General features: G+C 39.5%; 1 protein-coding gene across 11 annotated transcripts in view; it reads left to right on the top strand.

The window, feature by feature from the left end:
- Positions 1-13,812, top strand: part of adgrl3.1 (adhesion G protein-coupled receptor L3.1) — a 177,721-nt gene extending 163,909 nt beyond the window's left edge. For 3 of the 11 annotated variants that reach the window (XM_088075450.1, XM_088075451.1, XM_042484864.2), the window contains 6 exons: positions 1,710-1,889; positions 3,968-4,061; positions 7,371-7,499; positions 8,780-8,797; positions 9,446-9,748; positions 11,121-13,812. In XM_088075450.1, coding sequence (XP_087931576.1) covers positions 1,710-1,889; positions 3,968-4,061; positions 7,371-7,499; positions 8,780-8,797; positions 9,446-9,748; positions 11,121-11,764 — 1,368 coding nt within the window. In that variant the 3' untranslated portion in view covers positions 11,765-13,812. The remainder of the gene's footprint in view (positions 1-1,709; positions 1,890-3,967; positions 4,062-7,370; positions 7,500-8,779; positions 8,798-9,445; positions 9,749-11,120) is intronic. The other 8 variants (XM_088075459.1, XM_088075458.1, XM_088075455.1 and 5 more) reach the window with 7 other exon arrangements.
- Positions 13,813-15,262: the final 1,450 nt, after the last annotated feature.

Here is a 15,262-nt window from a genome sequence, read left to right as displayed (position 1 = left end):
GTTTGTGCCCTTATTCCGAAAAAGACAGTGTCCCTGCTAAGCTGTTTACATGACTAATGAAAATGAATATTTAACTAACACATCCGTTTACATGCAGCTTTGCATACTCCGATTAACATGCCCTAAAACGTCATTTATCCTGTCAAAATATGGAAGAGTAGAACAGCTGGAGACGCTTGTCATTTTCATCTTTGCATCAAAGTAGGATTTTTTTCGCACTTTCCTACCAGTGGCAGACTTGTTGGACTCCCTTTTTCCTTCTTTCTTGAAAAGGTCGGTGCTGCGATTAGGGGTGGAAATTTGCACCAGCCAAATGCTGGTAAAATAACAAGTGGCTGCATGATTTGCTTCTCTCACCAGCCAAAAAATTCTGGTGATCCACTGAGTGGCTGTTAGATTTTGAAATCCATCAGCCACAGTGGCAGGTAGACAAAGAAATTAATGTCCTGATGGTGATGTTTGCAATTTCTTTGTATGCATCTGTACCACACCCTTGGAAACTTTTGGCGAGTTGGTTTGTGTACAACGTATCCATGACAACACACAGAGCCAACTGTAAGCAGATAAGAGGCCAACTGCAGTTAAAAACCCAAATAAAATGCATATCCCAAATTGGCTGTATACATGCCCAAATCTGACCTGAAAACCTAAATAATACCGGCATATCCCATTTCTTAATCAGAAAATGCTAAATTCAGAAAATGTACTAATTTGAATATTTAAATTTATACGCTGATTTTTTTATTGTGCGAAGATTACCTTCTTTATATATATTAAGGTTTGGTTGGCCACAAGGATTAGAGGCATTTGTGAGTACATATGTATCACCTTTTTTGAAAATATTTGAATTATATGCGGCTTCCAGGAAGAGCCTACACATCCTGGGATATTTTTACAGAGTCTCCCACACACTGTCAGTGCCTGGGAGTACAGAGGGGGAGTAGGATATGGAAAGAAAATTCATCAAATGCTTAATACTCTGGTCTGGCTGCTGTCCCGCAGAGAGTTGTTAGTTTTAAGTGTACGACCAGTAAACAAGTGCAGTGTGTGTGTGTGTGTGTGTGTGTGTGTGTGTGTGTGTGTGTGTGTATGCGATGTACTTAAGTATGTGTTCGGCCATGGGATCAGGTATCTTGAGAGATGTCCTCAGAACAGTGCTGAGGTTTTCTTTGGCTGTGACCCAACATGGTTTCTCCCAAGATGCATGGAGCAACTCACCACACAGCTGTTCAAACAGAGCATGTGGCAAAACACGTCTGCTAGTCCAACAAGCTTGTTAAAAAGCAATTACAGTCCTATTTGTTCTAACTTGATTGGGATCTAAATGCAGATGTTTCTGTGTGTACAAGTGCATCATATGTCTCCCTCAGGAGTATGTCCGTTTCAGATGGATGTGTGGGCAGTAATAACATTTGGGGTGGATGTTGATGGGAGGGGAAGTTTATAAAGTTAATCCGTTAACGTCTAAATTTTTATGGAGTTAGTGTTTGCACAAGGAATTTGAGAACAAGGAGAAGTTAAGAGGAACACTAAATCAAGTTAAGCCAATGCAGTGTGTTTTTTAACATGGTATGACATTTTAAAAAATATACTTTAATAAAGTTAAAAGTGGAACATCAGTCAATTCCTGTTCTGTCATATGTGCTTTTCTGCTTTTTTTATGTGCATAGTGTGTCTGTGTGTAACTTTCTCCACCTCCCCCCGCCCAGGTGCGTAAAGAGTATGGCAAATGTCTGCGTACTCACTGCTGCAGCGGCAAGAGCGTGGAGACCTCCATCTCCTCCTCCAGTAAGACCACCACCTCACGGACGCCGGGCCGCTACTCCACAGGCTCACAGGTGAGCTTACCTGCCTGCACACCTGGACGCTACAGCACAGCAGACTCTCAGGTGAGGCCAGAGCACGCCATGAGGGTTTTGGGTTATCGATGTTCACTTTCAACCCAATCAATGGAGAAAAAAATGTTGGCATTGTACGTTTCTTCAAAACACAGATACGTTACAAATATATTTTATTTATTTATTATATTATAGATACATTAAAACTTTATGTTTTGACATGATATGGCCTATAATAATATTACAATATTTTTGGGCTATATCGCGATACACAATATATATCTCTCTCTCTAATATAAACTATAGACTACAAAAATGCTAAAAAAAGTGTTAGTGTAAAGTTAAATCAAGTTGCTTCTGTTATGTAATAAAGTTAAAGGAAGTTCTAAATAAATTAAATAAAGCATATAATGAAATAAATCAAAACAGAACCACTGGTGGTTTTATTCTAAAGCATGCGACCTGTCTCGGGCTGGAGGTGCTGATGTTTTTGCTGAGAGCTTCCGGTCAACAGTCAAGGACACTGTTGTCAATAATTAGATGTTAGCAGTTAGCAGAAAGTTAAACAGTTACAAAAGTGTTGTTAAACGTGAAGATATATTCACCATAAGCTGGATAAAAATAAGAGCTCAAGTTGCACTGCTGCGCCAAGGTTTCTAAATGAGACCAAATAGTCAGGATCCGGAACTCCGCAGATACAAAATAACAGCGGTGGATGGGTGGGGGAATGTATGTAATGTATATATATTTCCCATCCCTAACATGCATTTGGAGTTTAGGCACAAAAACGACGGTTAGGAAAAGATTATGTTTTGGCTTTAAATACCTGGTTTTGGAAAAAATACTTTTCGTGCCAATATTCCAGCGAAATCACAATAATATCTCATTAAAAAAACATCACGTTTTGTAGCGATCTTCCTGATGGAAAAACAATCAGAAGTCGCCATAGAAAACCCACACTGGAGGCTGAAAAGATACTGGAGAAAGAGCAATGGGTTGCTGAAAAAACTCCACTTCTGGGGCTGAAAAGCTGCAGAAAAAAACAGATATATTGGTACCTAAAAAACACCTGTTTGCTGCCTAAAAAGATGCTGAAAACAAGCTAAAAAACAACTTTTGTTTGTTGTCTCAAACAGTGGTCTGCAGCTTGGCAGGCATCTCTGCACTGACTGCAGACACTGTGCTTCAACATTTATTTGATATGACTTGACTATTTATTATTTTCCACGTGTGGCTCCGCTGCCTTCCAACAGGTAAAAATTACATAGAACTGTGTAAAAAATAAATATAATCTGTTTAAAAATGCTGAATATTAATAACTTCTTTTACCAGAGGCAATGCGAAGCAGCAGAGCGACCTTGTGGATGTTTTTACATTTCACATTAAAATAAATCGATCAAATCAATGCATCCTGTTAAACGATCAAGTTAATTAATTCAGTACCAGTTAATTTAACCTAGGCGTCCAAAATCTCCATAACCAACTGCATTATCACTTTATAAAACTCAATACACATAGTGACGCTGTGTAAAAGTTAAAAATCAACACTTTGCCTACATGTCGGGTCCATGCCCCATGTATTTCTGCACATACAATACCAACATTTTCTTCTGGTGACTGGGCTGTCACTTTTGATTAGATTTTGGCTCATGGTTTCAATTTCATTGTAAGCTAATTTGATGGAAAAAAAACTGTTAATGTGTGATGAAGTTTGAATACTATAAATGTGCAGAGTTAAAATGTGGAAAGTGAGATAGCCCAAACCCTGACTTACACCTTCGCATATTGATGCTGACACATAGGAAGATGGAGTATAAATGGCATTGACGGGTGATTTTTTTTCCCCACCTGTCTCTCTCCTGCTGGCCGTTGCTTTGCTTTTTCCTTTTTGGCCTCTCCTGCACTAATTTGCCCTCGTTTTGGACATCATACCCTCATATGTTATGTTTCTTACCATATTTTTTCCCTCTTTTGTCATCATGTCTTCCCTCCCTTGACTTGCTCCCACTCCTTCCTTCTTTTATTCCTTCTCCCTTCCATCATTTCCACTCCTCCGTGCCTTTGCCCATACCTTCTCTTCCTTCTTCTCCCCCTCTCTCTATCTCTTGCTTCTTTTCTCCTGTGTATAGAGTCGTATCAGACGGATGTGGAATGACACTGTGAGGAAACAGGAGTCTTCCTTCATCACTGGAGACATCAACAGCTCCGCCACGCTCAACAGAGGTAACCACGGGATACCTACCATTTGCATCCTCATCACTGTCACCATATCTACTATATTAATAGCTGGAGGCTCAGGCAGCATACGCTGTCATTTAGTAAAGTGGTAGGAGTCCAAACTCTTGATAATGGTACTGTGTTCTTGTAGAGAGGAAGATTAGCAGTGTCGAGTGTAAATATCACTTGCTACTTTTTTCTTTGCTGCCTCAAAGGATGACTTTACAGGAGGGAGAGTTAGGAGCAGACTCTTGTCAAAACTGAAATATCAACCAGTTTGTGGTCCTATTATAAATCTACAAAGTGCAGAGTTGACTTAGCCACAGAGGGCTTCTATATTCCTTTCTCCAAAGATAGTTATCTTTTGAAGCATTTGTGGGAGACAAATTCTGTAAGATACATTTGTGCAAGTCTTAAAGAACACCACACTTTACTATGGTACTTTAAAGGTCCCATATTGTAAAAAGTCAGGTTTAAATGTCTTTTTCATATTATAAAGAAGGTATGTGTGCTGTATAAATACTTTCAAAGTATGAAAACACTCAATTCACAGAGAACTGCACACGGTCCATATTAGCAACTGTGCCTTTAAATGAGCCATCAGGACTTCCGTGATGTTGTGATGTCACAAATGTAGAAAGTGCTGCTACAGTGTTATAATAGCCATTCCCTGGCTGCAGTTGCAAAGAGTTGATGCTATACAGCTCACTATGAAGTTTTGTTTTTTGTGCCTTTTTTGCATTTTTATGGAAAGTAACAACGGTGGCATCATGTCGCTCCATTGTGTAATTTTAGACAGCATGCCGACATTGTGGAAGCAAAAAAGCATGTGTTCAACACCATAGTGTCAACCTCTGGTGTGACATTTCACATATGCGTTTGCAGCACTTTCTAAAGAGTATCAATGGCCTAATATAGCAATAACAGGTTACAGTTAGTAAATAGTAGAAAGTACCATGGAGGCCCATGAAAACGTTACAATGGTTACTTCCTTTTTATTTAATTCTTACTTATTCAGTCTCTCTTTCAAACTCAGTACAGACTCATTCGGATCAAGGTTTAAGTGCTGCTTGGCTGGAGACGAACGGTATTTAGTGGTGGTGTGTCATTGCATTTCGCAGGTTAAGGAGCTACAATAAGCATGTTCACCCATTGTTTCCTTCAATGCCAATCAGAGCCGGAGAACCAGAAAGGTGGCATAACAGGGCAATATTCCCACTTTAAACAAACAGTGCGATATTCCTGCCTTCAACAGACAGTGTAAAAGGGGCTACTAAGAGTGCAGATGTGGAAGACCCAGAAACACTGACCAATCAGAGCAGACTGGACTTCTTTGGGAGAAGGGACTTAAAGAGACAGGCACTAAAATTGAGCATTTCAGACCAAGGGTAAATATAGGTATATCACGGGCAGACAGTATGAGAAAAATAATGATTTTTTACTAACAAATATGAACATTACAAATATGAACCTGAAAATGAGCATAATATGGGACCTTTAAATGATCAATAGTTGCATTGGCTTAATAATTGTTTCACTTCAGGTGAAGGTGCCATTCCTAAAACACACAGTGTCTCTGTTTTTACCACAGAACTGGAAATGCACAATAAAGCAGAGCAAAGTTTTGCAATATAATGTATGTTCATCTCATTATATGAAGACTAATGTGTATCAGGCTTAGCTCACTGTATTTCCACCATATTCAGAGCTGTCTTTAGCTGTCCCTCTGGAGGTAGTCACTGTAAGAATGGATTCCATGAGTATAGCTGTCTGAGAGCTAGGGTAATGAGGACATAGACACCCAAATGGCTAGACGTTTTGACACACACACACACACACACACTCACACACACACACACACACACACACACATGCATACACACAGAGTGGCACGCACGCACACACATCCACTGCCATTTGTTAGTCTCTAAGTCGAGGTGTGGCCCTCGCTTCCTTCAGGCCACTAATAAGCTGTTAGCATGACAGATTGATGCTAAAGCAGACACGGTGTGTGTCAGCGCCTGAATTATCACACACTTAGTGAGGCAGGGCTTAAGACCCCCCTCCACCCCCTCCTTCTCTCACACTTTAAAGTATGGTGCAGAGAGAGCTACTTAGCCAGTAGATTTCAAATGACTATGTACTGCGGCTTAGTGAATAAGGATGGGTTGGAATAAATTGGATATTCTGATAGAAGATTGACTTGTTGTAATGAAGAGAAAGTAAAATAGAGAAAGAATGTGTTCATTTCAACTCTGAAGTACAGTTTGAAGAAATTAATATGTCTAATAACATTTCTTTTGTCTTTTTTCAGTTGTGTTGGGACCATAGGTGCAAATTAGCCATGTGGTCCCACCCTGACTTTTTTACCTTGATATTTTTATATCAATATTATTTAATGAGAATATTTAAACAACCCTTGTGATAAAAAAAAAAGAAAAAAAACAGTAATGATTACTGAATTACTGATATCGACTTAAATTTGGTACCTTTAAACATTAGATCTGGGAATTAGAAAACTAAGAAGTGAAATTTTCTTTTAGCTATATATATTGACAGTACGTTTTTTTTTAAAAAAAAAAGACACAGAGACATTTTAGTGTCTGTATTTTCCCCCTCTCACCTATGTTTTGAAGCTATATGACATATTTACAGACTTAGGAGCGGTAGAGGTAGTGTGTTGTGCGATAGAGCAGAGAATACAACATGGGAATGAATGTATAAGAACTGTCGTGGTCATTCGTCTTCTGTTTTTCTGCAGTGTCTTTATGTGTACATGATCTGTCTCCCACCTAGGAGAAAATGCGCTGAGAACTTTTTTTGTAGCCTCTTTGTCCATTAACTATCCTGTAGTCATGCTGCTCTGCTCAAGCGTATTGAACTGCAGCACAATCTTCTCCAGCCATGCTTCTCTCTCTTTGTCTCTCTCTCTGTCTCTCTCTGTCTGTCTCGTCCCCTCCCTCGGCCTGTATGCAGTGGCTGCAAGAATGACTTGTCAAGCTTTTTTCTTGGCTTTCACCTCAAACTATGTTTGCTTGTTTGATTTACTTGTCCTCTTCTCTCCCTCCTTCTTCCACACACTCACTTTCCATCTCACTCTCCCTTCCTCTTTTTTTCCTTCTCGCTTACCTCCACTCTGCAACGTCTACATGCTCTCCTCTTCAACCCCTCTCTCTCTCTCTCTGCTCTACCTTTTATTTCCTCGAGTGCTTCTATCTTTTTCTCTCTTGACTTGGCTGTTGCTTTTCCTCTCTGTTCCTCTCTCTCGACTTGGCTGTTGCTCTTCCTCTCTCTTTCTCTATCTGCCTGTACCAGGAGCCATGGCTAATCATCTTATAACTAATGCTCTCCTTCGTCCCCATGGTACTAACAATCCTTATAACACTCTCCTGGGGGACTCGGCAGTCTATAACAACCCAGCCGTGGGCATGTACAACACCCAAGGTGTGCCTGCTGTTCCTATTATAAACATATATTCAGAAAGTTAGATTGGTACGGAAGACCTAAGAGGTAAAAAAAAAAAGCAGTCATTGTTGGCCGAAATCAAACAGTTTATTTCCAACTAAAGAAATGTTATGTCCTACATCCAGGATAGTGTCTCCTATGTATATGGGATGTTATCTCCTACATGTGAAATATTATCTCATTGGTATAGGATGTTCTCTCCTACATATATTATCTCCTATGTAGGAGGTATGAGATATTATGTCCTATGTTTGAAATGATATCTCCTATGTAGGAGGTATGAGATATTATGTCCTGTGTACAGGATGTTATCTCCCCCAAATTAAATATTATCTCCTATGTTGGTGATGTTTCCTCTTATGAGATATCATCTCCTACATATCAGATGTTATCTCCTATGTTTGGGATGTTATGTAGAAAATATTAAGTAAGAGATATTATCCTCTACTTAGGAAATAAGCTTTGGTTTTGGCAAACCTTGTCTGCAAAAATAATTTTTCGCATGGCTCTCAGGGCTTCCGTAGCTTAGAGTTATTTTTTTCACTACATCAAATTTATTTTTGCATGGTTATTTCTAACTGTTTGCATCTGTGGTACACTTTTTGCTGCATATGTGATCTAGCCTTATTATGGCTCCCAAGTGAGGCGATCAATCACACTGCAATAATCCTTCACAAAGGACACCCACTGCGCAGTTCTTTCGGCACATAAATGTGGAGATGAAATTCTGGTGATGATTTATCAAAACAGCATAACAAGTTCACATGCTGATTTATTGTATGCTGTAGATGCACACTATATGTTACTTGTTGCACATTCACTGTGTCTTTTATAAGCTACTTGGGAGCCATGAAGTATCTGCACTAGTTTGTGTTAATGTTCTCTTTTACACAGTGCGTGCTTTATTTTGAATGTCATTTTGTATGTGTCAGTTGGGACTTGTATTGCTTGTCTCAGTGCATGCTACTATATATATATACTATGTTTTTAAATGTAAGGTGTTTTTATGTTTTCTCTGTGTTTAATAAATAATGAAGCATACGCTAGCAGCCAGTTAACAATAAGGCCCTGAAAAGCAGACTTTGATATTGAGTATCAGACAGGGTTTCTTTGTTCGACATTTTTCATCATGCCTCCAATTACTGTCGCAACTGTTGATTTTTTTCTTTCTTTTTTTTGGAGCTGCTGAAAGTTGTTTCACTCGATGTATGAACTCACGTCTGTCTGTTTTCTCTCTTCTCCCTCATGCTGTCCATTAGCACCGTACCGAGACACAAGTATGGGCTAAATTAATACTCAACTACTTCAATAACATCGACTTTCTTCTCTCTTTTCTCACTTCCAAAGCACTCTGAACATTTTCAGTCTGATCTGCATCCAAATAGTAGTTTTTTTGTTTGGCTAAAACTTTTTCTGTCCAAATACTCTTGTCTTATTTGGTTTGCCATACAATTTTAGATTTCTTCCACAAAATGCTATTTTCTTGATGGCATTGTAACCAAAACAAACATTACCACTGACTCTTATTGAATTGAAATATTGTTAATGAAATGTTCATATTGACATTTGAGTTAAAATTTAGATGCAATAGGTTTGCCCTTAAAATTACTCACTATGTCACAACTTTAAATGTCGCTTCAAAGCATTTATTTTATGTTGCAGCAAAATTCTAACTATTCTTTGTGTAGTGCTGGCAGTAATTGAGAAAAGAAAGTACTTTAGAGGTTTCCCTTAAATGAATTATGGACGCTTGAAGCATTTTTTTTCTTCCAAGAAAATTATCATTGCTTCTTGTTAATCCTCAATTCACAGCACACACTATGATATCAAACAATAATTAAAATCTCTCTTCTGAGAAATCCACTTCGTTTATTTAAGAATCCTAATAATTATGACTTTTTTTAACAAAATTATTTGTTCCTCAGAGGGCATCCTGAACAACGCAAGAGACTCCAGTGTTATGGATACACTCCCTCTTAATGGGAACCATGCCAACAACTACAGTATGGCCAGCAGTGAGTACTTGAGTGACTGCGTCCAGATTCTGGACCGTAGTGGCGGCTATGGCACACACAGCAACCACAAGGAGACGACCCTGGAGAAGAAGATCCTCAAGGAGCTGACATCCAATTATATCCCATCCTACCTCAACAACCATGAGAGAGCCACCACCGAGCGCAACCACAACCTGATGAACAAGCTGGTCAACAGCAGCATGGCCAATGGAGGTCAGTGGGTTTATTGATATTATTTCAGGTTTAAACAGCACACATGTTTGGTTTATCTAAACAAGGAAACTACTTGTAAAGCACATAACCAAGCTGGGTGTGCAAACACTTCTGTGCCTCACAAATTTTCAAGCCAGAAGAGGTCATCAAACTTTGTTGTGTATGTGATTTGTAGACGTGTTGCTGACAACATGTGTACCATTGATTAGGCTTGGGGGGTTGTTAATATTTAATATGTTCATAAAATTTCAATTGTACGATAGCATAGGTATGAAGCTCTATCATGCCGTTAATCCCCATGGTCTCTCTCTGCTGTTGTTGGCTGCAGGCTGTTTACAGTCCTGTAACTTATCCTTACACCACTAGGTGTTGCTGTGTATTTCAGCTCAGCTGCCTGTTCCATCAGTAGAGACTAGAGACTGAGCTCTGGTGGTGTATGCTGTGCACTACCTACAGGGAGTTTAATAGAAAGAAGAGCACCAGTATTAACAACTGTATTGAAAAACATACATTCAGGATTTCTAAATACTCTAGTCAACCGTAATACCATAATAGCGCCCAGTCCTATTATTGATAGACATGTATACTCGTTACAAATGAACAAGACCCTTTAATAAGCAGCATTTTCTTATTATATTAATAGAAAACATAATTCGCTCTGCATTATGTTTCCCTAAGAAAGAACATTTGCCATTTCAAATTAGTTGCATATACTGTAAACAATTTCTAGAAGAAAGGGCTGCATCACTCTTTGACTTGTTAAAATGGTAGCCTCCTTGGTGGCCTATTTAAAATCTTGCAGACACTGATAAACATTACTAATTATTTGGAGTTGTGTTTCTAACCACCTGGCGAATTCAAGTCAAATAATCACTCTGCTTTTAGTTGATCTCTACCAACTCCAGAAAATATTTGGCTCTTAAGCTTCCAAATGCTCCATTCTATTTACCAGCTAGTTGCTAAATTTGCCAGAGTGCCATTTGGTGCTTAGGTTGGGAAGGCACAGTGGTTTTGTGTTATTTTTTTGCAGAACACAGCTGCCTGCTGCTACTGGGAAACAATGTTGATGAGAGTGCTGAGCTTAAAAAATAAATTTAAAAAAAGTTTAGTTTTAGGCTGGAAAACCAAAACAATGAGATCAAAAAAGCCAAAAGATTTTCTGAGGGTTTGTACAAACAACCCCACAACACACATAGTACACTTTATCTACTGCTAATAAAAAAACTAAAAACAATAGATTATAGACACTTTAATAACTAAACTTTTGTGTGTTGAAAATATCACTGCATGACACCACACTACCAATAACACTGCTCCTTGTAAGATTGATTTGAATCATGCTCTAACTATGATCCCTGCCTGGGTGTTTCAGGGAGCATGGCAGGAGGTAGCAGCAGCAGCAGCAGCAGTGGAGTTGGCGGGTGTGTGGGCAGTGGTAAAGAGGACAACGGTCCCATGGTGCTAGACAACCCTGCAGCCTTCCCTCATGAGGAGAACCTAGGTTTGGAGATCATCAGAGAGGAGTCCAATGCTCCGCTCCTGCCACCACGGCCTCCTCCACCAGACAGCCACCCCCCACCTCCGCCACCCCCTCACAGCTTCTCCAGGCCACGGCGCATCCCCCAAGAGACCAGCGAGAGCTTCTTCCCCCTGCTGACCAACGAGCACACTGACGAGCACACACATTCGCCTAACCACAGAGACTCGCTGTACACCAGCATGCCAGTGCTGACGGATCTTCCCGATGCGCAGATGAACGGTTTAACAGACGGAGAGGAAGACAGCTCTGGGGAGCTGCAGCCATGTAAGAGCGCCACCGCTCCGGAGCTGGATGACGTCTACTATAAGAGCATGCCAAACCTGGGCTCCAGGAATCACCTTCACGAGCTGCAAAGCTACTACCACATGGGCCGTGGTGGCAGTGATGGATACATGGTGTCCGGCAGCAAGGACGAGTCGGATTCGTCGCCTGAGGAGCCGCCCGTAGACCCTTCCCACCTGGTCACCAGTCTATAGAGCCAATCACAAGACTTCTATCCCTCCCCAGCCCATTCTCACACTTCCAACCTTCCAATGCAAACATTCTGTGTTGTTGACTGACGGACTGAGCTGGCCCACCTTTGGACTGATGAGTGACATTAACTATGGTTCGTGACAATATGATAGAGAATTGGCTGGTCAGAAATGTAAGCAGGGACCGAATGTATTGTCATAAGTGGTGCAGACTGAAAGGGCGGTTCTGAGAGACTTTTTGTCGAACAGAATTAGAACTTGAAACCTGGAAAGGAGAGGAAGGGGGAGGGATTCTGTAATTTCACCCTACCTGTTACTTTAATTTGGAATCGACCGTAGCCCTACAAGTCCCCCAATATGGACCTCTAGCAGATCATAGCATATAAGTCTCCACTACCACCACAAAAGGGGTAAAGTCCCTCAGCCCTGGTTCAAGGAGCTGCCTGTCTGTTTGTCTGTAAGTCTGTCTCTCTGTCTCACTCTTAAAGACACGTACTGGGATGTTTCCAACTCTCCAAATGGTAGAGCAGGATATGGAACTCCGGTGTTTACACCATAAACTGGCCTTAACAAGGCCCTGCCCCACTACCTGCCAATCAAGTGGAGGATGTATGATATATGCCCTCACTATGATCATCCCAAGAACTATTTTATTGGGCAACCGAACTGTAACCATATCACGCTGATGTTCTGAATTCTCTTCCTGTTCGTATCTGCTAAACTGGAGTTGTGTCTGGGCTGGTGTAACATTCCTGCAAGTTGTAGTGACTGCGGCTACTGTGTATTTCACTGAAAACAAAGAAGGAAGATCATAATACAACAGACTGAATTTAAAAAAAAAAAAACAACAACAATGGGTTCTGTTTCTTCTCCTTTCTTCTGTAAAAGTTTTCAGTTATCAAAGGATTATAAAGAAATCACAAACTGTTTCTATGTATTGTACAGAATACAGATACAGATACAAATGTTGCATATGACCAAGTCTTTTTATTTTTCAATTTTTTAAGTTGCAAACCTTTTGTCTGTGGAAACTGTTTCTGAAATGTCATGATGTGTTCTGGTCACGTGTAGATGACAGAACGAGCAAGGAACAATCTGTCACGTCACTCTTTCGTAAATACAGAGACAGTGAAGCACTCCTTGATTAATACGCATATACCCTGCGCACACTTCATTTTGGTCCTTTTATAGCGACACCACTCTCACTTACATTTTGCAAATCAATTGTTACTATATACTTTACCACTGTGTAGATTTAAAGCTAAAGGAGAAATGAAGTGGCAAAGTTGTGAAAGAGACAGTTGCTATGGAAATGCTATGTTTTAGTCTTTGCTGGAAGTGGGTCTCATCTCATTTGTTCTTGAATAAAGTGTTTTCTTCCTTTAGGCACAAGCCGGGGTGAAAAAAAATTACAAAGAAATCAGATATTTGGAGTAACACAAGAATGGTTTATGAAGCATATCCTCTCTATTGCCAAATATTCTACCAATTGACATAACCTTGCTGTGTTGGTTAAGATTGTACAGAAAAAGAAAGCTAAGAATAATAAATGTCATTCTCTAATCTTAAAAAAAAAAATTTCCACTATTTGAAAAAGGGTGGGTTTCACCTGTGAAATGCCATGATTACACCATGTATGTGTACTGAAGATGTGAAAACTCTGCACACAGCAGCACTGTCCGATGTGGAAAGCCAATGTTTACTTATTTAGGAGAAAAAAATCATAAGTGTATGAAGTGTAGCTTGCACATGTATCCCACAAGCCCCCTCCATGTCCCCAAGAGAGAAATTATTTATTTATCTGTTTATTGGTTTGAAGACAGCAAAACAAGCTTGGAGGAAAGAAAGCTAGACTTTAGGCAGGAGTAAATAAAACGGCACTGGGTTTGTTTTATGGTTCTTTTTTTTAAATTATTATGATCATGATTATTATTACAATATTATTGCTAATTATTTATTCTTTTTGTATGGGTTCCAAGTTGAATGATCTCATAACTAATATTTGTTGTAACAGTGAAAGTTGTTTGCCAACAAATAAATTACTGACATAGCTTTGCGGTTTTCCGCCTCTTGAGTGTTATCACTTATTACATCGAAATTAAATGCAAACACGGAGTTAAATACAAGCAGTGTTTTCACTTCAAATATTCATTTCTAGTCATTTAGGGAGATTACAAACTGTTGGTATGCCAACATTTTGCTACATTTCTAAGCTTTTTAGCCCACTGGCTGTATAGGCAGGCAAAAGTTTACAGAATAATATGAAGCAATTTGACTTGGGGGAGTTTTGACTCTCTGACAGGCAGTGTTATAGTCAATATCACCTAAATCATCATCAAGTCATGACCAAGAGTATATAGAAATTGAGACAAGACCAAAACTTTCAGGGGTTGAGACCATGACCAGACCAATCCAACACTGCATGACACACTTGTTATAAAATATGGAACAGGCAAACCATAGGACATTCTTAAATTGATCTAAAAGGTCAACATTTCCACAAAATGCCCACACAAAACAAGTGAAGATTTCTCTTTATTCACCACTTTTATTGCCATACTGTGAATATGTATGTGTGTATGTATAAGTGTAGCATGAGAAATGTATTTATGAAATTATCAAAAGGCATTGCAGAGGTTAATTGTATGTATCAGAATTTTTCTTTGATTTCCATGAGCAAACAAATGCTAACAATTGGAGCTGAAATCATCTTAACTATTTTGTTCAACACTCCTTTTTTTTGCATGAGCAATTTAAGTATATTCCTAAAGTTGTGGTCTTGACTGGTCATGAAATAAAATAAAATAAAAGTCCACCAAAAAAGTGGTCAAGTCTAAGATGAGACCACGACCTTCAAAAAGTAGTCTAAAGACCAAGACCGATCTCCAGTACTACAGCACTACTGGCAAGTGTAAATGCCACAGTCCTCCACTGAATTGAGACTAACTCTTCATCCATTTTCATATTCCATATGTATGAAGGACAGACCCTCAAGGATTAGAACAAGAATAATTACTTTCAGAAAAACCACCTGTTAAGTGGCTACGCATACCATAAAAGCACCTGTTCACCTAGTCATCAATGGTCACTTGAGAGTCAGGTTGAGAGCAGGTTGTGGTAATCGACGTATTTGTGTTGGAGGACATCCTTTACTCCTTAGGAGAAATACCTGCTATAAGATCTTTTATTTGGAGCAACTCCCCTTGCAGAATGTAAATTATACCGTGAAACCACAAGAGTAGAATACTAGTAAATGATATACAGACAGGGCTATCATAATACAAAATTCTGTTTGTTTGTATATACACTGGGATTGTCAAACCTGCGTATGTCATGGTATAGGTATGTTCTATTTTTCCTGTCACCTTAAGTTTACAAAAGGCAGTAAAGGTATTGCATAATGGTTTGGGCACAATTGTGCAGAGACAAGAGTCAAATCCCCAGCAGCTGTGTTCTAGGTTTGGCAAAGATAATTGGCAGTGTTCTGGAAAGATGGTCAAG

The sequence above is a fragment of the Plectropomus leopardus genome, chromosome 3 (genome assembly GCF_026936395.1).
Source record: "Plectropomus leopardus strain MGB_pleo_1.0 chromosome 3, ASM2693639v1, whole genome shotgun sequence".
NCBI classification, from domain to species: Eukaryota; Metazoa; Chordata; class Actinopteri; order Perciformes; family Serranidae; genus Plectropomus; species Plectropomus leopardus.
The sequence above is the reverse complement of the archived record's forward strand: the minus strand, read 5'-3'. Positions and strand labels throughout refer to the sequence as shown.